At 36.4% G+C, this 27,860-nt stretch overlaps 1 protein-coding gene across 3 annotated transcripts in view; it reads right to left on the bottom strand.

Annotated features, from left to right (window-relative positions):
- The window catches only part of ZNF385D (zinc finger protein 385D), a 422,321-nt gene that overhangs the window by 244,501 nt on the left and 149,960 nt on the right, over positions 1–27,860 (bottom strand). Inside the window, exon 1 of one of the 3 annotated variants that reach the window (XM_071804957.1) lies at positions 8,795–8,819. The exons of the other annotated variants lie outside the window; for them this stretch is intronic. Coding sequence (XP_071661058.1) covers positions 8,795–8,804 — 10 coding nt within the window. The 5' untranslated portion in view covers positions 8,805–8,819. Of the gene's footprint in view, positions 1–8,794; positions 8,820–27,860 lie in introns of those variants that run through there. 3 annotated transcript variants of the gene reach the window in all.

The following is a 27,860-nucleotide window of genomic DNA, read 5'->3' as shown; positions in this document are numbered from 1 at the left end:
GGCATCCTTGGGTGTATTACAAGGGGGGTGGTCAGTAGATCGAGAGAGGTCCTCCTTCCCCTCTACTCCGCCCTGGTGAGACCCCATCTGGAATATTGTGTCCAGTTCTGGGCCCCTCAGTTCAAGAAGGACAGGGAACTGCTGGAGAGGGTCCAGCGTAGGGCAACAAAGATGATTAAGGGAGTGGAGCATCTCCCTTATGAAGAAAGGCTGAGGGAGCTGGGGCTCTTTAGTTTGGAGAAGAGGAGACTGAGGGGTGACCTTATTAATGTTTATAAATATATAAAGGGTGAGTGCCATGAGGATGGAGTCAGGCTCTTCTCAGTGGCAAACAATGATAGGACAAGGGGCAATGGGATCAAGCTGGAACACAAGAGGTTCCACTTAAATTTGAGAAAGAACTTCTTCTCAGTGAGGGTAACAGAGCACTGGAACAGGCTACCCAGGGAGGTTGTGGAGTCTCCTTCCCTGGAGACATTCAAAGCCCACCTGGACACATTCCTGTGCGACCTCACCTAGGTGTTCCTGCTCCAGCAGGGGGATTGGACTAGATGATCTTTTGAGGTCCCTTCCAATCCCAAACATACTGTGATACTGTGATACTGTGATATGTGGGAGCCAGTCTCACAGCAATAAAGCTGGCAATAAGTCTGAAGAGTATTCAGTGGACCACTTGGTGTAATATATCCAGAGATCTTGCTCTTTATGATATGGAGGAACAACTGGCGCCATTCTACACTGACATGGTTTTACATAAAGTCAAAAGACTTTGTGACTTTTCTGCTCCCAAATTTTCCCTCTGAATTTGTCTATATAGATGCAAAGCAGAGCACCCTTATGACCACAGAAAGTATTCAGAAGTTTGCAAACAGACATTTCAACTTCCCTTCCATTGCTGCTTCCAAATGTCAGGCAGGGAGAGCATCTGGTACAAATTTTGTTAACAATGATCAATGGCTTTGACTAACAGTTAACTGCAGAGGCTCTGTGTCAGTGAAACAAATAACTGCATAAATCCTCTTTGAGATCATGATTCTGAGGATGTTTGAGGAAAAAAAAAAATAATCATCTTAGTAACATATCCCATTCAGGATGTAGGCAGAATAACTGAGATTTTTTTTCTTGTGCCGTGATCTGAAATACATTCACGATGATACTGCAACCAAGGCTCAGAAAATAACTTAATCAGATGTCTTTGTCAGAAAATCAAACCAACAAAAGATGAGATTGATTAAATTTTAGAAACTCTGTGGAAAATTAAGGCTATTCAAAGTAATTTGGACACAGAACTCTTGAGACAGCAAATGCCAGCTTAAGAAAAGTTTCTGTTGCTAGGAGACTGTAACAGCAAAATGTCTATGTAGTAAAAGTACTTCTGATATATCAAGAATAAAATTACTTGATTAAAGAATAAATGAATACTAATTAATATACCTAACAGCTAACACAAACAGATTCATTCAGGAGTGGTAACAGTGCCAGAAACCTCTCCTGATGCCAAGCTAGCTGCTTAGTTTTCTTCAGAGCAGATTGTCCAGCAGCCATTCCCACCCCCAATGAGCTACCACTTGCTCATATAGAAAGGTCACCTTCCTCTTCTCCCAGCCAAGAAGGCTCTCATGCAATTTTTTCAGAGGACTGTTTTATTCTTCAAAGTAAAACTGAGGAGAAATACCAGGACATAAAAAGGAATTCTTCTATTCTCTTTTTTTACAGTTGCAAGATATTTTTGAGTTTTACCTATCTCACAACTGTAAGAAGGCAAAAGCCTTTCTTTCCATGCATCAGCCTTATCCTCCATAGCCCCAAGGATCCTGAGCAGCAAAATACTTTGATAGAAACCAAGTGGGTTTTTTTTCCCAGCACAAGCCCCGTTTAAAGCCAAGTAATCTGTAAGAGGATTCAGTTTTTTGGCACTGACCTGGAATCCAGATCCAACTATTACACACCTATTTTGCTGTACGATACGTGCTTAAGTTGACAGATTAAAAAAAAAAAAAAACCTCTCACCATTGTCTAAATTTTTGAATGTTACTCAAGATACTAAATTTCAGCACATAGTTTGGGTAAGAACATGCACATTACCATTTGCTAAAGCTCAGGAGTAACTAAGTACAGGAATGCTAGTAATTTTGATCAACTGCCCATACCTTATATACTTTTTCAGATCAGGTACAGATACCTGGCTTTTAGAAGGCCAGCCACCATAACACAACAAATTTGTGCTACCTCATGGAGCAGGTGAAACATTTATTCTTTTTGTGCTGAAAAGTCAATGAAGGGAGACTAGTTAAACCCAGTAAATGTATATTAAAGACACGAATTGCCACAGATGTTTGTTAACTGCTTGACTGGTCACAGACGCCAACCTCATGAACAGAAACATTCTCAAGTGACTGCAGCACATGAATCCTTTTTCCTTTCTTCTTATTGATTTAAAGGGTACTTCTGCAGAGGTTAAAGATTTATACAGCTTTTTCATCCAAGAGGTGCTGAACCAAGTCAGTCTAACGACAGGGAAACTGAAGTGACTTTTGTGTTAATGGATACAATTCCAGTTCTCTCCTTTTAAAAAACCATAAAATAAAACTCTATATAATGACATGAAAGATGGACATTGATAAAAAGGATATCAGTTCTAGTATGAACAGATACACAGAGCATGCCAAATGGACCATAAAATGTACCCCTTCAGAGAGCTAGACTGTGGAAAGTTCATAAAAAAATAGGTGCATTATGTTGCATTAATCTCAGCCAGCATAAGTAAAAGTAGCATAGATTATACTATTCTACTGCACTCTCTCTTCATAGAAAGAAAACTGATCAATGAACCACTTATCAAGCCTGAACAATATAAATCTACTGAGTTCAAGGGAGCAGTTGTGAAAGGCGCTTGAATACGACAAATGACTTAGATACCAATTCTCTAGCTGGTCACTGAGGACCTTCCATATCAGTAGCAATAAAGACTTATCACAGATAAACACCCTGCTAAAATCTTTCAAGTAAGCCTGTGAGAGAAGTGTCTGTTGATCTGGGAATGCAGTTAGAGCTGGAATGCAGCTCGACATAATATGGCTTTGAATTAAAGTTTTCAACTGCTCCAAGACCTGTCAGACCTCACTGTATCTGTTTTCTACAAAGAAAAGTTCTCTATGGACCTTTACCCATGTGACAACAGTTACTCTTAGCCAGCAATTGTTCTTTTTTAGTGTGCATCTAAAACATTTGAGCTATATATATTCTTTATATAAGATATATATACACATACATATCATTTTATCATCTGATGTAAAGGACTTGGGTTCATGAGAGAGATTAATTCTAACTTTGATTTTGGTGCTGGTTAGAATTTCCTTTTTTGAACCACATATTAATCCTTTTCATTCTCATTTTTATTTAGACTGTTTCTGTCATGTGGTAAAGCAAATATGAGAAAAGCCTGATCTCAAACGTTAAGTCTATTAAAAATGTCTGTAAGTTATTTATGCTATCCACGGCACATGGCAGCACAGGACAGGAATGTGCTACAGCAACTGCTCTTATTTGCAGCTCTAGAGGAAGGAAAAGACGACAGGAGCAACTGGCTACAGAATAAATGTCTGAGGAATCATCAAGAAAGAAGGATAGAGAAACAGAAAGAAATAAGCAAAATACATAGCAGAAATAGTAGTCTCCAGGTGGACTTCAAAATAAATCCTGGAAAGCATAGGCCTGTTCGTAAAAGCAATACACAGTCTTTCTCTTAAATAACTGCTATAAGTAGGCCAGGAGGAGCTCTGACACAGAAGCGACAGTGCACATCAAGAGCTGATTATGTCACGATTGGGAAGACTTGAATTTACATAAAAAAGGAGTTGTACAAATAACTTTATTTTTCTCAAATATGAAGTTATCATCCCAATAATATACTGGAATAATTTCATTTTTTGCAGCATTCTCTTCTCATAACAACAGGGCAAAATGCCCCTTAGTAGTTTCATATATCTGAAAAAATATTTTTCTCTTCAATACAATACTGTACAACTTAACAAGCATCACAGATACAGTGTCTTTAATTATAGAGGTTTCCACTACATTTCTCTCATACGGTGTGGGAAATTTATTCACTTATGAAAATTCTCTTAATACAGCAAATTCCATTCATATATTTGACTCCTCCAAAGTCAATGAAAAACAAATCCTATAACATTTATTAAAAACTTTGGTTTCAAAAGTTTTTTTGAACAATGCCAATATATTATATCCTCAACTAGCACTCATCCTTAGCATCCTACCTACCTACCTTTCAGCAACACACATTATCTCCTTATTAACAGAGCAATCATCTGATCACCATTTATCATCTTCTGTTCTTTACAAGACAGTTTCCTGATTCATTTATGTGAGTCAAGAAATGCAGCTCTTGCAAGAGTATCCAATAGATGGGCAGAGAGTCCATGATAGAAGACAGTTTGAAACTTGAGCATGCCTATGGAGTAGCTGAAAATTTGAAGTCTCTCCTTTAATTGTAAACCACTTTAATAAAAGACAAGTAAGATTTCATCCCACAACAGATGATTGTTGACATGAAATCGAAAATCCCGTTTCTGTCCAATACTGTCTTCTCTACGCAAACATAATTTATCTAAACACTTACATAAAAAAGCTTATCCAACTTCCTTTGAAAGCACTAATAGACTATGCTTCTCTTGTATTCTTCACCAATCTAGACTGTTTTGTCTGCAGTTGTTTCAAAGGAACATCACATCGCACAAGGGTGTGCTCTGGTAATGTCCTGGATGATATAAAGAAGGTCTACCCTCTTGTTTTTTCTCCACTCTGGCTGGTATCAAAAATATCCAGCCCAGAACCTGTGTAGCCAATTTGTCATGGCATGACACAAATAAGTTAGTTGTTGACAATACGCACTAACATAGGCACATCACTTTCAGACTAAAGATGGCTCACTTCTGGTTATCTTGGAGAGCAGAAAGAACTGGAATCCATTTGCATCCTTCTACCCTGTAATACTGCCTAATGGCATAAATGGTCGTGCAGATGCCTTCTGTGCCTTCAGCTGATGCTATGGCTTACCATGGAATTTTCAAATCACAGCACAAAACTTCTACCTGGGGATTTTATAAAGTGAAACTGAACTATTTTTCCTCCAGTGTATTTGGATTCCTAGCTCCACTACAGCTCCTGTTGAGCCAGCTCTTACCTCTGGGAGACTTATTTCGTATCTCTGGAAAGCCTTTCTCATTTGTCATCTCCTCTGGTCTATTCTCTTACATGCTTTTCCTTTTTATTAATGGATTCCACAACCCATCTTCAATGTCTGCCAGGATTCAGGCAAGCTTCCCAGCTCACAAAGTCTGCTTCATTCTCCCATACTTCTCTGTCCTGTTTCAAAACTCTTCAGCTTTCTCTCTTGAGATATACTGTGGTACATGCAGGTTTCCTCATTGCCTTTCTGGGAGTTTCTGTGGCCCTCTAACTGTCCTCTCCAGACCCCACATCTCCTTGGAAGTCACCTGATTAACACAAGGAACATGAGGAACTGTTTCCCAAGCTACTTGCCAATTTCTTGATTATTCTTTCCCTTAAAAGCTGTCATATCATATGACAAGATGACTAACTCTTAGTTCATTTTGCTATAATGAGGACCATGTCACAGGGAGCAGAAAAATCCCATACACATAATTCAGAAATCGACAGCAGGATTCAATAGCAGGTATAGCGTCAGGAATTTATATATACTGATGTTAAGCAAAGTTAGTCTCTTTTAATCATTCGAAGAGAAGCAGTGAAGCAGCAATATTTCATTATTTGTTATGTAAAATTAAGGGTTTATCCAGTGCAATGTAGCCTGGAGCTATACTGTCAAAATAACAAACAGCTCTAAAATAGTAGATGTCATCTTTTTGGCACACAGATACTGCGTGAGAGCCTAGGCTACTTCTGTGTGCAATAACTAGACTTAATATGAAAACATACCCTAAAAGATTTGCTTGCATTTGAATAAGCTAACTCTACTCAACATTCCTTACTGGTTCTTTTAATCATGAAAATGGCTATTGAACTCAATGGGAGTTTCAGTGAATAAAGGACCTTGACCAGAGTCCTTGGAGACTGTTAAAAATAGTCTCTACAAAAAAATTTTGCAGGTTATATTCTGCTGAACCTATGCAAAATATTTTTTTTTGTATAACTACAAAATGTCTTATAAAAGCTGTATGTAGCAAGGACCTTCGAAAGGAAAAAAAAGAAAAGCCCACATAATTCCTCACAGAAGCAGAAATACACCTATCATATTTATTAGTTTACAAATTACATTCTCAGGTTACTAAATTTCATTTTTTAAGCTAAATGCTTTCCAAAATATTTGAAAGATGGACTAAGTTTGGAGTGAATCAGAATTATGCTGAATTCTTTTGGAGTATAAGCACCTCTATGTCACTGCACACTTCTATAGGGTATGGCTCCAAAAACTTCAAGCTTGGATCACTGTAACAATTCTCCCTTCTTCCTCTGCCTTCCACACTGTAGTTGCAGTATTGCCTAAAGATAATAGAGTGATAAATTGACTCTATACAGGTGCTAAAAGGTGATACTGACTTCAGTGATACAAGAATTTTATTCCATGCTTACCATGGGTTCGAACTTTAAATGAAGACAGATCAATGCACACAATACAAGGAAAGAGAAAGAGCAAGTCAATAGCTGTGACAGCCGTAATGCACATTTCATAAGGACAGCAACAGATAAATCACATTAAATTTCTAAAAATGTGTTCACGTGATGCTTCTATGTATGCATGCTCCTGCATGCTATCCAGACATTTTCTGATTATTATGCCAGGGAACAAGATCTAGAGTTATCTGACAGAATTTGGTCAGTAAACTGTAACTGCTACTGCACCATGACCAAGAAGACTTTCAGACTTCGCAAGCAGTTCTCTTTTCCAAATCATTACTAAGCTACTATAGCTAACAAAAATAAAACACCAGTAAGGTCATCTATGGGAAAAGGCATACCTTCTGGACAAAAAAAATAAAGAATCGTATCTTACAAAATCACAATAAATTCCATCTGAGAGTCAAATGTTTCTCTAAGAAATGAGCTTTACTTCCCTATACAAGTTATTTTGAGTAAGGGCTAATTTTTAGGCTATGATCTATGCAAGCTTCCAGTGAATCATGTCTGTGTCTTATTAAAACGACACAAATAGAATACAAGTAAACCATCAAGCAGTGACTAGAGTTTTCTGAGGGCTGAATAGCTGTGACTGGTAATTTGGAGTCATGTGCATGCAAATAAAAATAAAACAGAGTATAATTGGTTTCTTGATTAATGATATCACATACTGACAATGCTTCAAGCTACAGTTCTTGGGCAACTGGGAATCAAAGAGCAGAGCTGCTGACAAGTTTGGCTGGAGGTACTGTGATTTCTATAAATATGAAATAGTGCTGAGTTACATGTATCAACAGTTATGTCTGATTGAATAGTTCAAAATGTCAAAGAGTATACTAGTAATTCTCTGGAATAAAACAATAAAACTTGGCATGAAAAAAACCCACACCATACATTTCACTAAGAATTGCTTTATAAGTCTTGAACCTCTGATCTATCAGACAGAGAATAGTCGCTGTGCTTATCCTCTTCAAAAAAAATAAAAATCATTCCTACAGAATTGTTTCAGCAGAGTTACCAGCATTTTTACTAAGTCCTTGTCCTATTCCTTACATCCCAGAAATTTAAGTGTGTGTTGTGGGACAAAGGAAAAGACAACAAATGTGCATAACAGACCACACAACAAAACTATTAAAGAGGATTACATTCGCTGCTGATGAGCAACATGATTAAAAAGTTCAGAGATTTAGCATCCAGTAATTCTTTAATTACTTATCATCAGGTTCATTCTTCTTAACACATATATGTCCTGCATGAGTTATCATCCATCAGATACAAATTTTAAACTGTATCACTTGACCTCTAAAAGGATTCTTCTCTAAGGTTACTTTATATTCATTACCTATTCTGCATTGTTTGTAGCAAATTTTATGAGCACAGAGATTTTGGGAAAATGACAATAATAATGATGGTATAGTATTATGTTTTGGTTTTCTTTAAAAAGGCTATTCTCTGGGTGCATAGCATAGATTTACACATTAACTGTCACAGCACACAAAACTGACTACTGAAGTGCTTCTATACAGAGTCAAATTTAAATCTGATGCAAATAGCTATTGTACTAAGGAAAGTATAAATCTATTTGCTAAACTTTGGCATTTTCTCAACAAACATGCTCAGTTTTCATTAAAATAAACATTCAGAATGAAATACAAACTACATCCTTTAATGGTAATTTAAGTATAGAAGGTTAGTGCAATACAATGGTTAAAGCAAGGCTCAAAGATTGATGCATTTTGTTGCATATAAAAATACAAAGAAAACATTAAATATTATTACATTTCAAGACAGGAAGTCTGATTGTTGAAAATTCAATCAGGTTTCTTTGTCGGACTAATAACAAGAATTTTAACATGCTGCTGCCAAAAACCAGTGAGGCATAGTATTGCATTTAAGAAACAGACTACAGCTGGTTTCTAATTCTTTGTCTGGCTGAGGAACAACTGAAAATATCTCAACTGTTACATGCTACTTTCTTTTTCTCTGCACCCCATACAGAATAAATCAAGAAAAAATAACATTAAAAATGGATTGAGAAACTACACGTTTTTTTCTTTTTTTTTTTTTTTTCCAAATTCTTGTGCTTTTCTTTTTATAGTCTCTCACATTAACTTACCCAACAGCATTGCACTCACTGCTAATGAAAAGAAAGCAAGCAGTACAAATCTTCTTAAGCCTCCCGTGGCAAGAAAACTATTACAGAAATGAATAGAAGAAAGTCTCTGGAGCCTTTCCCTTGCCTGCTTGTTTTACAAAAGGCAGTAAGGATCACACTGAGAAGTGTCAAAGCTGAATAAACCACTAGCAATTGCGTTTATACCCTTTGGGTAGTTAGTCCTTCATAGATGATGATTCGACTTTGTCCAAAAACCAGTACGTGAGAAACAATGCAGAATCTATCAGAGGCTGTAGCCAAGCTTAAAACTGTCGACAAAGAAACAGTTTGCTTCTAAAGGTTTGCAAGGGAGGGCTTGTCACAGGACATTAATTCAAGCAAGCTGATGTTACATCAAACCGGTGCATCTAAATACAGTTAATCTGCAGCTTTTCACGTTGCATTCTACGAGGCGTGCGGCTGTGGCGTCCTGGAGTCCCTGGGTTTAGTGTTGCTTAAGAACAGGAGAGCTCTCTGCTCTTTCCTTTCACATTAAAATGCATGTTTAGCATCTAGAAAACCGTGTGGTAAACTGTGAGGTTTTTCCTCAAGCTTTATCATGAGCTGCAATTAACATCTAATATTGCACATTTGATTAAAATTACTCTCCCGCCTTCGTTGTAGGCAAACGTACATATAAAGCAGCTTTAAATTATGAAATACAGAGGATTTTCTTCTAAAGCTATCACAAACAGTGGGGGAAAACCTGACAATAACATTTGATTGTAATGGCTGCTTCATGAGATAAGGAAGAGGAATGGTGGTAAATACGTATGTATTTCATTATTAGTTTTCCATAACCTTGTATTCACTGTAGACAGCTGATCAAAAAAATATATGGAATTGGCATTTGTCTTTGGCATTGTACTGCTTAAAAATATTGAGCATTTTATGTCCTCTTGAACTATACAATGACAACTTTTTAAAAAGATTAAACAGCTGCAATGTGTGAGGACTTCCTTTATGAATAACAGGACTTTACTTAATATTCATTGAAATAAAGAGCCTGTGTACTCAAAAAAACCAAAGTATGAATATCTATGAAAACTAATGAATATACAGCCTATATATTATTAACAAGTCTCAACTTGTTAGCAATGAATCCTACTCTGCTGGCTAACTTTCATTTTTTATATTTTCAAAGGTACTTTCATTTTGATTGTATTCCAACTTTCGAACCCATCCATTACCAATGAATATTTGCAACTTTTCTAGTCCAAACAATTTTGTACTGGCAGGACAAGCAAAGCATACAGAAATTTAGTAACCAAAGATGATATTCACAAGGGTAGTCCACTTTCCCCCGCCAACTTACCATAAAATACACCAAAAAAATCTAGTGTTATTCTATACACTCACCCTTTCTACACATCCTCCCTTCTCCTGTGCAAGACTCTCAGCTATTCCTGTAACACTGACATTCCTTTCTGTTGCTATTAATTGATTTTTTTTGTGCAATATTCATGGCATTGTTTGAAATTTCCATTTCTGTTTGTTCTTTGCCATTTCTACAGAACAGGCTTATGCCTTCACTTGCCACACTGTCTTACCACAGTTTTATGAATACTTAGAGAAGGAAAAGGACAGTAATTGGATCATGCAAGGATAATTTTCAAATTTAGCACTGACATCTCTGTAGGGTTCTTCACAATAAGTATCATCTTGCAAAAAGTTGATGTTGCTCCTGAATTTTTAATTTTTAGTCAATTATATTACATAGGACATACATATATTATATATGACAAAACTCAGAGAGGAAAGACAAGTTTCTCCAATATGCAAAGGCAACGGCATTACCTAGTCACTAGCCAAGGTGAAAAAGAGGACTACCAGTCCAGGTCACTAGAATTCTGTGGCAAGTAACAGCAGCACTACTCACCCAAATATTGGTTAAAGTACCAATCAGTGCAAGAATATTTTATGATGACAACTGATGGGCTACAAATAGGAAAACCTTATATCATAAATCACAGCCATTTGAGTGCCAGTCTAATAGTAGTTACGTTTCAGTCATTGTTTAATGTCTTCATAGCAGAGCCTGAGTGGCAGAGCTCCTTACAAAGGAAGCTCAACTATGTTGTACTATAGCATAATGTGCTAGGGAGCAGATTCCAACAGATTTGCACTGTTAAAATAGTAATTTACTCTAAGCTATCCCAGTCAGTTAAGTTCTTCAAAGGAAGTCATTAGCAACCATATTTCCATGGTGCTACAAGAATACAATTTGCCCTTTGCGTTACTTTCTACATTTCTTCTCGTGCTGAACAATCTATCTACAGAACACATATTCACTGGAGACATCTGCTAATAAAAAAGTTGAAAGAAATACAGAAAAGGAGTCACTCAAGCTAGACTGATATACTAAATGTAATTAAATCTACAGCATACTGTACTTCAAATGGTTTTAAGTGAATAAAACATCAATCTAAGACACAGAGAAATAATATTAAAAAATACAAATTGTCAATGATGTATGATACTTTGCCCAACTCTTTGCAATACGAAGATTTAGAACCTCCTGTGAACACCAGCACTAAACTCGAACTGTTCTGCTGTTTGAGAAAAGGACCCATAATGATAGGGGGTGGGTGGGGAAAGACAAAAAGAAATAGTAGAAAACAGTTACGGTGCTTTCCATTTGTTTTCTTGGCAACTTCTATTAATCTTTTAAATCTTTTCCTTCACACTGGAGACCTAAAAATCTCTTTTTTAGTACTATTTCAGCTGTAGTTCAAAGGTTACATTCCCAGAGTTCAGCACATGCAGCTTAGCAAACAAAGCGCATTTTGTGAGACTCACAGCAAAATCATGAGATCGTGAAAAGCAGTACTGAAAGGAGTCTTTGGTCTTCTGTACTTGATGTGTTGATTCTGCTGAAGTGCCAAACATTGTGCCAATATTCTCTTAGTTCTTGAGAAAAACAGCCTGCCTCTAGCAATAGACTGGATAATGAAGTCCTCAAAGTTTTTAGCAACCTGGAACTATTCTAGAGCAGTTGTTAGGGAAAACCATTTCCTTGATCTTATCCACACAAGGACAATGAGTAAAAGTAGTCATTGTCAAATTACCTTTAAAATATTTCTATATTGACTATCTGCTCTATTTGTCATTCGGACTTTTTGACCCAGTTACAATTTTAGGAAAAATAAATTCAAAGGGTATCCAGGCAAAGAAACAGAGAGAAAAATAACATCCCACCAGAAAATCTAATCTCAAAGTATTTGAGTGTATGTTTTATGCTCTGAATTACTAGCAAAACTAAAATTCATTCTTTTGTTAAAGTAACCATGTAGATGGAGCTGGCAAAGATGCCAAATCTTTCTCTAAATCCCCAAAACTTCTATGTGTAGTTTCACTTAACATGAACTCATCTTCTCCATGCTTTCTCATGCTTGGAAGAAGCTTTTTTTTGAAGTTTCAGAAAAGAATCAATCACTTTTCATCACAAGGGTTGTTGCTTTACTGAAATACTTCTACCACTTCTTTCCTCAAAACTTAAATACTTCCTTGCATTCTGATTGACTATAGATGTCTGATTTGCACAAGTTAATTTTGAAATAACCACATAATGTGCCATTCCCTTTACTGTGATTGCCTGAAACCTATCATTAGCCAATCATGGAGCAAGAATCTGCATAATCACTCCAGGGTATTTTTCAGTAACTGCTCTGTGAATATGTAATTTCCCTTCACTATGCAAATTTCACAAACATTCCTAAGGGTCTGATTGGACCTGTTGCTCAGAATTTTAAAGTTGTTATCCATGTTGCCATCCAGACATCCTTATTCCTCAGAAATGTAAAAGCTTGAAAACAAAAAAAAAATGGAAAAATAAATACCAAAGTAAAAAAAAAACCCAACAACTACACCACATTATAAGAGGGCTTCCATGCTAAAATATTAGTAGAAACTATGGACAAGATCAGGCTCTCGGTTATAAAGGATAACAACCATGACACTCACACAATAGACTTTAATGCACATGAAAGAAAAGAATATAGCTTACCCCAATAGTAACAAAAAAAAAACAACCAAACAAAAATCACTCTCTGTTACCAAAAGAGAGTTCTTATCATTCAAATGGAGCATGTTTAATGAACGAGGAAATACCGTTCTAAAATCTTTGTTCATAAAGAAACATACTTTTTAAACATCTGAGGTATCCTTCAAGTCCAAAATGTATATAGACTTTGCTGATGACTTTAAGAGAAAAAGTATTATATCTATTTTTGCACTTCCCTTACTCTCTGCAACTTAGCTTCCTAAATGGTCCAAAACAACTGTCAAATTCTGTTGACTTGCTATATTATTTTAGTTGAATATTAAAAAGACTGTGCCATACCAATTTATTTTTTATTTCTGTCTAATAGAAATAATATCTCTAATGCTGCTCAGTCAGTCACTGTCAGTTATTGTCACAAACATGGATATATACTGGAAGTTAAAAGCTATGTTATTTTGGTATTGGGTGGCTATATGAATTTGTCAAAAATCTCAAAATTATCTTGAATGCAAATAATTTATTGAAGCATAAATAACATATTTATATAGTATGTTTAGTTTGGCATTATCCTAAACATGCATTTAAACTATTAGACAGGTTGTCTGAGATAATGATGGAAAAATAGATGGGAAACACTGAATATTAACACCAGTGCAAATGTCCTCAGAGAACAAGCTGATAAGACATCCGGATTAACAACTCCATACCTCCTGGGAGTTTTACAACCAGTTCCTAGTATATACAGTCACAAACACACCATTAACAGTTGACAATGTGTGAAAGTGAGCATTTCCACATGAAGTAATAGGTATTTGGAAGACTGTATACAGGGAAATGCCATGGCAACCTAGAGTACTGCAGTAACTGTTTCCAAACACATGGTAACTATGTAATTTGACAGGGAGGACTTCCAAACTAGAAGAGTGATATAAATAATACTACTTTTAAGATAAAACTAACAAAAAGTATATTCCCAGTTTTATGAGATATTCTGCTTTCAGAACAAAGAACAAGCATAATCTAGTATTCCCCAGAGTCATGAACGCTGACAAGTGTGCAAGAGCTTTTGATCTAAATGTCACAACACACAGGTACTTCTATCCTAGCAGCAAAAAAACATGTCTGATTACACTCATGGTGAGGACTAGGTCCAGGTGAAATACCAACAAGAACCCTCAGCCATGTCTAAGTTGAGGATAAAAGGGCTGAGCTTAAATTCAGAGTTTTCTGATTATGAATGTAGAGCTAGAAATTACAGTTCAACCTAAATACATGTTGTCTTGGGATGAAAGATGGGCCAGGAGCATATTATGCTAAACCAGTATGTAGATAAGTTTATTATTCCAAAACAACACTTCCCAGATGTCTTCACTTAAAAGAAGATTTAGCAGGTTTGAAAGCAAGACATTATTAGCCTTTAATAACTACTGCATACCCTATCATCCATTGAAGCTGAAGGCATAATGTTCTGACCTATATGTGGAGTAGAATCATCAAAATAAATGCTACAACATTCAGAAGTTATTTGTTTTGATTTCACAGATGAGTATCTATTCTCCACTTGAAACATTACTAAAGTTCATGACTACAGGGAAGTCGAAATGCTCATTTATTTCCTAAGGAAAGTAATTTTGGACTCTATTTTCAATCTAATGGAGAAAAATCATATATGTTCTGATTTTCTCTATGAAACAAAGGTTGTGTTCTTCAGCCCAGGTCTCACATGGTTCTGCTTGTCTTGGGGATTGTCCAGAATAACATTGTTAATTATGGAAAAGTGTTGAGTCTGAAAACTAAGTTAAATTGGTAGTCATCTCATCTAAGCACCTACCTTTTCAACCTGCTGACATCATCAGCTACTTACATATGTTAAAAACACAAAAAAAGTTTGTGGGTTTTTTTTGTGTGTGTGTGTTTTTTTGTTTTGTTTTGTTTTTGTTTTGTTTGTTTGTCTGTTAAACAGGAAATCTATTTAGCAGTTTCGTTATACACCAGTTGCAATTATAATTTGTCACGTCTTAAGTTTCTCTAACACACTGGTTCCCAAAAAAAGGAACTATTTACCAGGCTGCTTATTTATGCTTAAAACACCACCTTCTGGCAGAACCACTACAAGATACAACACAGCCTTTACACAGATGGGCACAACGAGTGTCATTTTGCTTGTACCACCAATTTCTTCTAGAAACATCCTCTATCTCAAAATAAAATCGTTTCAGACAAAAAGACTTTCTTCTACTTCTGCAGATAGAACCTACACAGACTACAAATGGAAACCCAAACCAAAACAAATAAACAACAACAACAACAAAAAAAAAAACGCAAAAAAAACCCACCAGGCATGCCACATTTTCCAGTTGCTCCCTGCAACCAGTAGGAATTATTTTAAATGAACACATAGGCATCTAGAGCAATTTTTTTGCCCTAGGGTACCACCTAGTTGCTGCATCACACGGACACAGGTTTCCTGGAGGTCCTGTGCCATATCTGGTAGCTCTGTGATGATATCTCAGCTAATCAAGAGCACCTCTGAAATGGCAAGAGATAATTAAGTTAGTAGCATAATTGCTCCAGGTTTCTAATTGTAGCAAATTTCATCAAAGCAACAACCACACTAACTTCCAAGTATAAAGAAACATGCTCTTGGTGACTTTATGTCTTAAGCTTCATCTAGTTTACTGGGGAAAATGTGATTTTAGCAAATACTGTCTGATATTCAGCAGAAACAGAAAAAAAAAGTTTCACCTCTCTCAAAACAGTTTTCACTATATATCCTAAACATACCGTATTACATAAGGAATAATCTCTCAGCAATAATTTTTTGCTTTACTACTTAGGAAAAGAAGGATTTGTTTGTTTGGTTAGACTCAATTTGGCCAGAGGCTGAGTAGTATCACAGAGAAAATAGTTTCAGATATTAAAGAGCCATGCTGGTACAGATGAAAAACCCTTAGACAAGACAAAATTTGTTTAGAAAAATGATACTTATTAATACCTTCCAGAAGGAAAAAGTGAGAAAATTTCACAAAGCCAGAGATATTTCTGGGAAAAATCTTACTTCTTGCCATTTTTGCTACACAAAAGGAGATAAAATAAGGCAGCGCTGGTATATGAATCACATTGTAGTGCACACACTGCACATGTAGCAAAAAAAAAAAAAAAAAAATAGGCTGGTCAGTTACTTTTACATGGCTTTTTCTGATACTTATGAAAAATTATATTCTATGGCACTTACAAATAAAAGTAAAGCTCTTTGTAATGCATGCTTTCACTACATGGTACATAACAACTTAGCCGGTGGTGATACCTTTATTTCTGTATCAAAGTGCATGAAAGAGTTTTCCTTTCAAACACTGCAGGTGAGCAAGTTCCTGATTTACAAGGTAGAATATATGACAGCACACAATGCAAGAATAGACATAATATTTAGGACAAATGCAAATAAAACTAAATAGAATGTGGAAAATTCTTTCGTAAATAGCTGAAGTCAATTTCCTTCCTTTTAATGCTGGAGGAACATGGCAGAGGAGGCGTTATAAAGATGACCTCCTGTTCTGGGAATGACAATACATAGAATTACATTAGATGTCCTTCCCATTATATTATCTGTGGTTATCTGCACTGTTTCATAACCTCATCTGGTCCACAAGGTTAACAGCAGTCTATCTAATTCATCTCATTGCATGCTCCAGCCAGATGCAATCTGAACTTGAGTTCACAGTATGTAAAAATACTTCTATGGTTTTAATGTATATGGAAAAGTGTACATTCTAGCACTTGATAAGCTAATGGAAACATCAAGCCGCCTTGTATTTTTATCTCCTCTACCAGATGTGCTTAGTTATAAAAGGTGTGATTTCACATTTTCTATATTTTTATGTTGCTATGATTATGTAAATCATATTTAGACATAACGAAAATTCTGCAACTGAGTGTCAAAACAGCCTTACTAGATTTTAAAACTATTTGATCCTGAAGAACATTTAAGTAACAACAGTATTGAAGGTTTTTTTCCCTTCAAAAAATAAGTCTAGTATTCTTTGCCAAGATGGCAAAAACATGGTATGAATCAATGTTGCAAATTTCTAGTAAATTAAAGTGCTTTTCTTCTTTTAGCTACACTACATTGCCTTCAGTGTTATTGCTTAAATAACAATGAGTGCCTTTCCCTTCTCTGGCTCAGCTCTGTCACTTCTTGTGATGAAATCTGTCAAACTATTAAGCAGGAATGTGTTTTTCCTTTTGCTGCCACTGATATCAGGAAAACCATTTGCTGGTTTAGTTAGAACATCAGAAATGACCTTTCAGGTATATGATGAAAATATATTCATATTTTTATCTTTTTATTTTCAGTTCTAATTCAAAATTATTCCTAGAGGTTAAGTATTGAGGTATTAATTATATACATTGTAATCTACCACACCGCATTATGCTGTAATTCTCTCTGCACATATGCCATCTAAAAATCATTGTCTTGGAGTGTTGGTTTTTTGTTGGATTGGTTGGGGTTTTTGGGGTTTTGTATGTGTTGTTTGGGGTTTTTTTTGTTGTTGTTTTTTTGTTTTGTTTTGTTTTTTAAAATGGTAAGCGTTATTTCCTCCCCACACCCCATCAGTTCTACAAAGATTCTAATGTTTCTTATGCAAAAATCAGTGCTAACTCAACACAACAATTCTATCATAATATGATTTTCAGACCTTTCAAGTTTATATGAAAAGAAAAATAAAAGAAGATTCCTCTCTGTTGTGGCAAAGAGTTCTGCAAGGTGCAGTCGTGGGTCCAATAGGCTGCAGAAAGCTCATACTTTTGCAGGACTGAATCTGTAATGTGGAGGAAAAGAAAAATACAAGAGGCTTGACTGTGCAGTAGATCTTTCCCTCTAAGGAGTTGTTTTAGGACCTTCACTTTAACTGCAATTACTATCTATACTGCTGTACCATCCAATGTCTTTAATCAAGGCTGTGAGTCTCTTGGGAGTGAGTCTGTAAATAACATATGCTATAATTTCAGACACATCACTGACAAGACAGGTAGGGGGGACCAGTATGATAGCGTGGGAGTGAGAAGAACCAAACTGTGATCGGATAGCATAGTAACACAGATATATGTTCATTTTGATGGTTTAAAACTGTTTGAATGCTCAACTGTTTTGGTTTTTTTTAAAAACCTTCTTATAGATAAGCCTCTCTATCTCTAATTTAGACATTTCCTTGGTAGTCGACGTCTTTCAGAACTCCAGAACATCTTGAGAAGAGAGATGGGGGAAGAGAAAGTAAATGTCGTAACTCTGAGACGATACTTCAAGCTGAAGCACTCCATGTAATAACATGCAGATGTAAGTCTAAAACGGACAGAGGCATCCAAGGTTGAGTAGAACTTATGCAAATGAATAGGCAAACAAGAGACAAGAGCAGACACAGAATAAGCATATCTACTTAGAAAAAAATAATTAAGATGAGCTTGAACAGGAATGAGAACAGAAAAGCAGCTTCATGATTAAAATAAAGGAAGACATGCATCATTTGAAGGAAGGCGCATTAATATTTGAAAGTGGAGATACAACAAGTGGGTTACAACACAAAATTAGAAGAGAATAAGGAACAGGACAGGAACATTTCTATAAGGACAGAAATAAAGGTCAGGAGTTGGAATCTTTAGAGTCAGAAACCATACAGCTGAATAGTTTCAAGAGAACATGGTAAACAGGCAAGTAGGTATAGTGAAACTTTGGGAGGAAAACAAATGAGGTTTCCAAGAAGCATTTAAGTTCTCACTGTGCAGTTCTATTAGAGAGATGATTTAGGCTCAAGTTAGTGTAAAGGAGCATAAAAGGACAAAAGTCCAACGTATCTTTAAGAAAGTTATAAACTATGTCATATTTTCATATTTAGCTTGTGCATGAAATGCAACAGTGTTATCTTTACTTCAGCAATCCCAGGATGCAACATATTTGGTGCAGGACTCCAGGTTTCTTATTGCAAAGGAGTTTGTATCCCAGCACTTTTCAAACTCCCTTTCTCCTGATCCCCCTTCATGGATCATTACTGTTGTATCTGAGAAGACAATAAATGCCCTGGATGAGAGGGCCTATAGGGGATGAGATTTAGAGTCTTTATCTTCTGTACCCCCTCTTTGATGTGCAATGTCTTTGTAATAAGGTGAATATATTTTCACACCATGCAGTGCTGGACCACTGTGGAAACTATCATATGCAAATAATAAAATTCCAAACATCTGCTGAATATAGTAAGTTTGGCTTTCAACAGGAACTTTGTAACTGTTAGGCCAATAAGTATATTTACTTCACTGCAACACTGTGAGTTTATAATGTTAATTTAGATCTGCATCTCTGTGGGTGGTGCATGTTTATATTTAACAAATATTTGTGACCTAAGCTTAGGAAGCGAGCTGAGATTTAGCAACTTTCACTGTGGAAAAACAATCCACTTGCTTAAACAAATACCAGACAAGGCACTGAGCCTCGCTTTTAAAGCAGTATGTCACACACAGCAACATGAAACCATCTAACAAATACTTTCATTTGGTTGACTAAATTCAGTGTATTAATTACACATTCTAGGCCAGCAGCGAGACTGTGAAAGACTTGATGGTAAAGAATTATGATACAGACAAAAATACCAAAAGATCAATAGTTCCATATAGTTATTATTTTAATTAAAAATGTAAAATATTCAGTGTAAGACAAGCCTGAGTAATTCTGAAAATGTAAGCACATGCTGTGTTATAAGTTAGTATAATAAGGTTCACTTACTTCTCCTTTAATGCTTTACGCACATGTGTCCAGGGTAGATACGGACTTTTCCATATAAGCTTATTAGGCAAAGCAAAGTTTACAGAGAGACAGCACACTGTTTATTAGAGCTCATGTAGCTGGAAAAAATCATTAAACATTGCAAGATGTAGGATTCCAGTATTCTGTGAGCAAGAGCACTGAATTTTGTCAAAGACTACAGCAAATAAATCTAATTATATCAAAAGCACAGTAAATACAACTATAAATTGCTCCATGTGGTTCATTGCACAAGGCAGACTTAACCATCCCTAATTTTTACCGTTGTGGTTACAATAAGATCCTCAAGTGTCATCTATGTTGGGTGAATACATTAAGGTCTCTAACCTATGAGTATTTTAAGAACATATATTAGTATCTGAATGTCAGCTGCCTCATTTAGAGTTTGAATTATCAGCCTTTGCACAAACTATTTAAAAGAGGGGCTAAATTCTCAAAAAGCCATTCTTGAATAAGAGTGGGGTTTTTTGGCAAACTTACTTGCAGCTGTAAGGATGACTCAACCATTTGAGAAAGTGTGTTTATAAATAGATTCCCAATTGCTGTGCTATAAATAGTATTATAGCAGTGGGCTACTTTGCAGTTCCTCCTCATCCATTCAAGGTAGTTGGTGGACAGCAGAACAGGGAAGTTAATGGAATACTTCGCTCTGCAGTTGAACTATTTTGTTTTAGGTAATACTTACATTACAATAAATTGTCATTGGAAGAAAGATTTAAAAATGTATTTAGATCCATTTATATGGCACATTTGATAAAACTGATTAATTTCTTTATAATAAGAAAACAAAGCATCTTCCAATTTTGATAGTATCATTCTTTTTTTTGGTGTTACTCTGCAGAAAGTATAACAATTAAAGAGATCAGGAAAGTATGCCTAGTACAATATGAAACAAAAAGGGAAAAAAAGCAAGTAAATTACACTAGAAGCACTAAGGAAAGCAGGCAGTTTAATCAGGAAAAAACAGTGATGTTTTTCTGAGAAAATATGGCATCATATAATTTTACTTTCTTTTTGCATTAACAAGTAGTTCATTCAACAAAAAAAAATCTCCCTCTAGTTTCTCAACTGACAGATACTCTATTTCATTTCTGACTATGGGCTTCTTAAGGTTTTAAATTGTCAGCTGCTTTGTACCTAACTTTTTTTTTTTAAAGAATGACACCATGCATTTCCTTTTATGATCGTGTAAGGGGATCTCCTTTGCCTTCCATTACTCCAATGGACTGTATGATTTGAGGCTGTAAAAGGCTTGAACATCAATATAATTTTAAAAAATATTTCTAAGAATATTATATATCAACCCTACTTTTATTAGAAATAATTTCCCACCATTTGAAAGGTGTTAACTGCTGTATATATTAACTATTGGGGTTTTTTTGTATATGATTAAATCTGTCATTCCAGTTACAATAAGTATTATTTTTCACCCACCACAAAATGACAGCAAAAATGGCTGTAATAATTTCAGTGGAAATACTTAGGTTTGCCTTTACAACGTAATTGTCAACACAACCATCATACTACTATACTGCCATAAGTTCTGAAACTGTCAGCATTCATGAGTGAAACAACATTAGCCCATGTCACTAAGTGGTTTTAAACATCTTCTGTTTGAGCAGTCTAATCTGTAGATTTCCCATTTCTCTGAGAGGCTTTTTTCTCTTGGCATATTCTCCTAACTATGCTGATTGTGACTCCTGATCTGCCTTGTTTACTAAAAACCTATCTGTATTAATAATTTTCCTCTCAAAAGAATTGCATGCAAAATAATTTGTAGTTCTATTACAAGTATATACAGAAAAACCTTACTTTTACTTTATTTTTGTTAGATAGGTTTTAACTTTTCAGAGGTAAGCAAAACTCTCTCAGCCTTGGCAGGTTATCATTCTCTCATGCCTAAAGCCCTCTCTGAACAAAAAACCACCAGGCATTTCTCATGTCCAGTTTTCTTCTTGTTCTGTTTTCCTTTTATATTTTCCCCTTATTTTCTAAACCTGGGCTGTAAATTTTAATGAGATTAGACCACAACTTCTTAAATGAAGAGGGAAAAAAAAAAACAAAACAAAACACAAAACTATTTTCTCCCTAAAGTAGCTGAGAAGCACATTAACTTAAAGAAATGTTAAACATTTTTCAGAGCTTTTTCACACCATGATGACAAATTAGGAACTCTTTCAGACTCTTTCTAAAAATAAATAATGCATTTACTTCGCTCAATTAATTTCTCCCCTTCTATCATATAGCTGAAGGGCTGTTTTTTTTTTTAAGTTGCACACCTTAATGGTATGTATTCCACTTCCTAATCAGTACAGAGTTATAGTAATTGTGTGGTAAGTTGATGATAAGAAAAGATCCTCTACTTAGTGTGAATGATAATGGCAGTAATCTTATTTTATGCATTTTAAATCATAAAAGAAAGAAAATAAATTATCTTTAAGTTACACTTACAAAAGTATTACTCCTGAATGTCAGAAAGTTTAGAAAATAATTTTGGTGAATAAAGCACCCATTTATTCCTAAAAAATTGGTTCATCTTAAAAGTTATTCACTTGCCATAAGCAGAACTGCAGCTCCTTGGTACAGCTATAACGGGTCACCCAGCTCAGCTATCACAAGGTACATTATTGCACTCAACTGAAGAAGAGAGTTAAAGCTATGACCAAAGCCTCTGCAACATGCTAATACGGCTGCTCGGATCTTTTCTCACCATGGATAAAACTGTGGTCTTTACCTTCTGTGAGAACTTATTTTTTATCACTTCCTAATGTTCCCTGCTGGGTGCATCTTAAAATGCTAATTTATTGATTTCTACAGAAAATGCCTTCTTAATATCTTTTGAATCACATTTACAGGTAGAATTTTACTTATAAAAAAGTCTAACAGTGACCTCAGCAGCCACAGAGCAAATTATTTCCCTAAGATTTGTGATCACATTATTGTGCCACATAACCTTTTGACAAACAGCAGATCAGTTTGATCAATGTGAATGTTGAGGGTTAGACTGTGGGGTGACAATCAAACCCTGGCAGATGTATTGTTAACCTCCTCTCCCTCCCCCCCCACTTCCCCCTTTTGCCCCTCCCTCTCCCCCCTTCCCACTCAGGACAGGCGATCGGGAGGGAAAGAAGGACAGAGAGAAGAGAGTTGGAAAAATTAAAGATGTTTTACTAATGCTACTAATAAGAATAGAGAAAATAATACAAAATATACAAAACCAATCTTGTAAGTCTCAGCAACTGCAGAGCCAGCACCCAAAGTCATGGATTAGACTCTGTAGCCAACCGGAGCTGGATTCAACCTCTCACTAGGTCTCAGTTCACAGGGACAACCAGCAAGGTCCTCTCCTAATGTCGGCCATAAGCACAAGGGGAAAGGAAAAAGGGAAAAAGGACGAGATCCTTGTGATCTCCCACTTTTATATGAAGTATTCATGTGAATGGAATGTTATACACAGTTGGTCAGTTTCTTGGTCACTGGTTTCTCGTTGTCCCTCTCGCGAGATGTCGATCTGTGCTTATCAATAAGACTGCATTCCATTGCTAGGTTTACCAAAACATGTATCTGGTTCTCCAGGAAAATGCAGCTAATATGACAGCTTTAGCTGACAGGCAAAATTCACTAAAATAGAAATTTGTTTTTTAACAAAACCAGGACGGTGAATTATCCTGAATCTTTGAGTAATTCATTCAACTCCATACACTGCTCCAAGTCTTTTAGAAACAGCCCTATTGCTTCCCATCTCTGAAAAGTCATGAAAAATCTTCTAAAGGTGTCTGACCATCAACCTAAGTGCAAAAATACACTGACTTCCAAAGCAAGGCTCAGGCTTTGCTTAAACACAGATCAGGCACAGTTTTCAGACTAAATACCTTGCTACCTTACCTTTCATTGTTCGTTGATAGTTTTCACCTTTATTTGCTGACAATCCTCTATTCCTTCCAAGATCTCGACAGAAAACTAAACTTCAATTAAAGAGTAGGAAGATGTTTATCAGAGGATCACTTGTGGTTTTTGACTCTGTGCTTCCACAGACCACACTGTATCCCACAGCACTAGGGTGCTGAGGTGAACATTCGGCTTCACCAAACACCTCGCCAAGATTTTTCTCATGAGCCTACCTGACTTCTTGCAAGTAAAACTCCATGTTATGCCTGTCAAGAGCTCTCATTCTTCCTGCAAGTCAACCACACATAATTTTGAAATGTCATTATAACTCAAACAATTCCTTATTTAAAACAACACATTTTTATTAAAACTTCAATCATAGACTACAATTCATTTTTTTTTGGAGATTGCTTTGTCCTTTTTTAAAACAGTACAGGTATTTTCAAGAGGTTGTCATAGTTACCAGTGCATATAGGCGGTTGTGGTGTTTTAACTTGGGAATACAACCACAATAGTCCTTATTTCATGTTATAGGAACAAAGTTTAAAATTTTTAATTACAAAATACATTCATAAAGCATGGGATGTGCACACACATGGAATCATAAAGGCACATCCATATGTCAAAAATATGGTATGTTACATACATCATATTATATAAATTTTAGATAAAGTACTGACATCCATATTTATACCAGATATATTATGGGCCACCAGTACATTAAAAGATCAAAGCAAATATACACATTTACGTATAGCAGTTACTATGACAACATCTAAAATGTTTGCAGTCCTATGATTCAGAGAAACACAGAGTGCCCTACAGAAAGAGCTATTCTTTTGACATTTTTTGTATTGAAATCGTGCATCTACAATTATTTCTGCACCCCTAACTGTGAAAGCCTCTCTGAGGCTGCATCACTGAAACAGGAGAGTAAACTTTTGGAATATCATAACTGTTCAGAAGTATTACTATTTTTAACCCAGGAATTATTGTTTGGTTTTTGATTTAGACTTCTATAGAAAAACCACAGGAACTTTACTAAAAACAAAGCTCAAATAAATTATAACAACATCTGTGGATAATTCAATACAAGCCCTGATTGAGGTAGGCATAATGGTGAAAATATGAGTTCCAAAATGCTAGTAGGAATGTTAATCAACAGTGAGGAGCAAAAATATCTCATGTCTCTTTCCTATCCTGTTTTTCACCCATGAGAATTACCCTCAGTTGCACATCACTATGCTCCAGCTTCCTTCCTTTGTTTCCTGAGTACACCTGTTCCAGTAGCACTGCCTGCTTAGCACTGAGAACACACCTTTCGGGACTGCAACTAATTATATTTTCCTTCTGTCTAACTCAAAAAACAGGAACACAAAGCTCACAACTCAATAAAAGGTTTCTTATTAAGGATCATACTTAAGCATACCCCTTAAAACGAGTATTCAAACATCGATCCAGTAGCGTCAAAGGCATTTAATTCAGTCATTTCCTAGTCTCGGAGCACTTCATTTCACAACCTCAGTAATGCTCTTTCATTATAGATATGTGTGTGACGTTATCTTTTATGCCAAATCCCACATAGCTGCAAATTGTTTTGATTCCACTGATTCCAAGAGAGGTGGATTGATATACACCAGCCCAGAGCTGACCTTTCATCTTTGGAGTTTAGAAACTGCATTAAGAATTTAAGACTGTTAGACTTTCTACTCCCAATGGGAGTAACAGCCAAGCACAGGAGGAAAGACAACAAGTTAAAAACATGTTCCCTGGACACAATATAAACAAGGCAGATATCAACAGATTAATAACTTGGTTTTTAATATATGGCATCTGTTAAGGAAGTTCATTTTTCCTAGTTCTCCTGCAGCAGACACTCAGGCATGGATTGCAGAAATTCTTCTTAAATAAATTAATTAATCACTAGGTACAGCATAGACTTGCATGCCTTCTGAAGTGGGACTTCCAGCAAAAATAAAGGAAAAACTTGGACAATTACACCCCCACAATCCAAGCCCCCACACTCCATGCATCACCCTGGGCAACTTCAAAATCAGAGTCTGGAGCCTCCCCCTTCTTCACTGGATCTCTTCATTTTCGTCAGGCAAGCCATCAATCAAAGTCCTGCTATTTTGCACCTACAGCTGGAGAAAAATAAGTTATTGGAAAACCAAAACACTCTTCATTTTCATCTTTTTTTTAGATACCATTTTATTCTGTTACTTTTCTCCAGGTTTACAGCTCCTCTATCTAGTAGCTTGAAGACCCTGAAGCCTTCTTTACTTCAAAAATAAACAGCTTGCAAAAGTTATGCTACATAATTACTTATGCTAATAGAATTCTATATAAGCAGTTTCTAAATAAGTTCTATAAGAAGCAGTATACCAAATAATTCGAAAAGCGAAGGCAGTCTGCTCCCTAACAGCATCTATTTCCAATGAATCAGATTTTTTTTTTTTTTAAGAGAAAAATATTCGTTGGGGGTAGGTGGCGTAGGGAACCCTCTATAAAAGGTTAAAAGGTACAGAAATATGTTAAATAGAATATTTCTGTTCTGAACTCATACTAAGAAAGATTTAATCACCAGTGCAGTCATGATACCTCGTTTTCCAGAGGTTTCAGCAGTGAATCACTTCCAAATTGTTCCCAGGAGCACAATGAATTATTTTTCCAGATTTGATTTATTCTCACTGGTAACTGCTATAATTTATGATAGATTCCATTTTGTCTATCCATGCTTACAAAACAAGCACACGTAAGCAGAAAACATCTAACAAGACAGAGCATTGCAGTGGGAACACAACTTGAAAAAGGCAGTTATTTTATAACAGCTAAACTTTGTGAAGAAACAGACGGAACACTATCACAAAGAAAAAAAGAGATATGTAAGTATTATAGTCACTATTCAACTCCTCATTTTTGTCTTACTGTCATATGCTTTAGTGACACAAGCTAGTGGAAATGTTCTTCAAGTTGAAAGCCCAAATTGCTTCACACAAAGCATCAGTAAAAAGAGCTGTGACCTGTTCTGGCCATCCTCTGGGAACTTGCAGACCCCAAATATCTCACTCTCTTGAACCAATAATCAAAGCACATTGCTATATCCTATGAATTACAGAGATGGTTTGTGTCTGACAAAGTGCTCACTACTTTAATCTAATTGTGCTGCAGTGAATTACATTAATGAAGAAGCACCCACTGTAGGAGATGGTCCGGTTCGAGAACATCTAAGGAACCTGAAGGTGCATAAGTCTGTTGGACCTGATAAGATGCATCTGTGGGTCCTGAAGGAACTAGCAGTTGAAGTTGCTAAGCCACTATCCACCGTATTTGAGAAGTCACAGCAGTCTGGTGAAGTTCCCACTGACTGGAAAACAGGGAACATAACCCCCATTTTTAAAAAGGGAAAAAGGAAGACTTGGGGAACTGCAGGCCAGTCAATCTCCCCACCATGCCCAGCAAGATCATGGAGTAGATCCTCCTGGAAAATCTGCTAAGGTACATGGAAAATAAGGAGGTGATCAGTGACAGCCAACTTGACTTCACTAATGGCAAATCGTGCCTGATAAATATGGTGGACTTCTATGATGGGGTTACAGCACTGATGTATAAGGGAAGAACATGTGATGTCATCTACCTGGACTTGTGCAAAGCATTTCACAGAATCACAGAATGATAGGGATTGGAAGGGACCTCGAAAGATCATCTAGTCAAATCCCTCCACTGACGCAGGAGCACCTAAATGAGGTTACACCGGAAGGCACCCAGGTAGGTTTTGAATATCTCCAGAGAAGGAGACTCCACAACCTCCCTGGGCAGCCTGTTCCAGTGTTCTGTCACCCTCACTGTGAAGAAGTTTCTTCTCAAATTTAAGTGGAACCTCCTGTGCTCCAATTTGTACCCATTTGACACTGTCCCTCACTACATCCTTGTCTCTAAATCAGAGAGGCATGGATTTGACAGATGGACCACTCAAGAAATTGGCTGGATGGTCACACTCAAAGAGTTGCAGTCAATGGCTTGATGTCCAAGCGGAGACAAGTGATGAGTGGTGCTCCACAGGGGTCAATATTGGGGTCAGTGCTTTTTAATACATTTGTTGGTGACACAAACAGTGGGTTTGAGTGCACACTCAGCAAGATTGCCAATGACACCAAGCTGTGGGGTGTGGTTTGACATGTTTGAGGAAGGGATGCCATTCAGAGGAACCCTTACAGGCTGGAGACATGGGCCCACATTAATCTCATGAAGTTCAACAAGGCCAAATGTAAGGTCCTGCACATGGGCCAAGGCAATCCCAAGCAAAAATACAGGTTGAGCAGAGA

Source organism: Patagioenas fasciata, chromosome 2, assembly GCF_037038585.1.
Source record: "Patagioenas fasciata isolate bPatFas1 chromosome 2, bPatFas1.hap1, whole genome shotgun sequence".
Lineage (NCBI taxonomy): Eukaryota > Metazoa > Chordata > Aves > Columbiformes > Columbidae > Patagioenas > Patagioenas fasciata.
The sequence above is the reverse complement of the archived record's forward strand: the minus strand, read 5'-3'. Positions and strand labels throughout refer to the sequence as shown.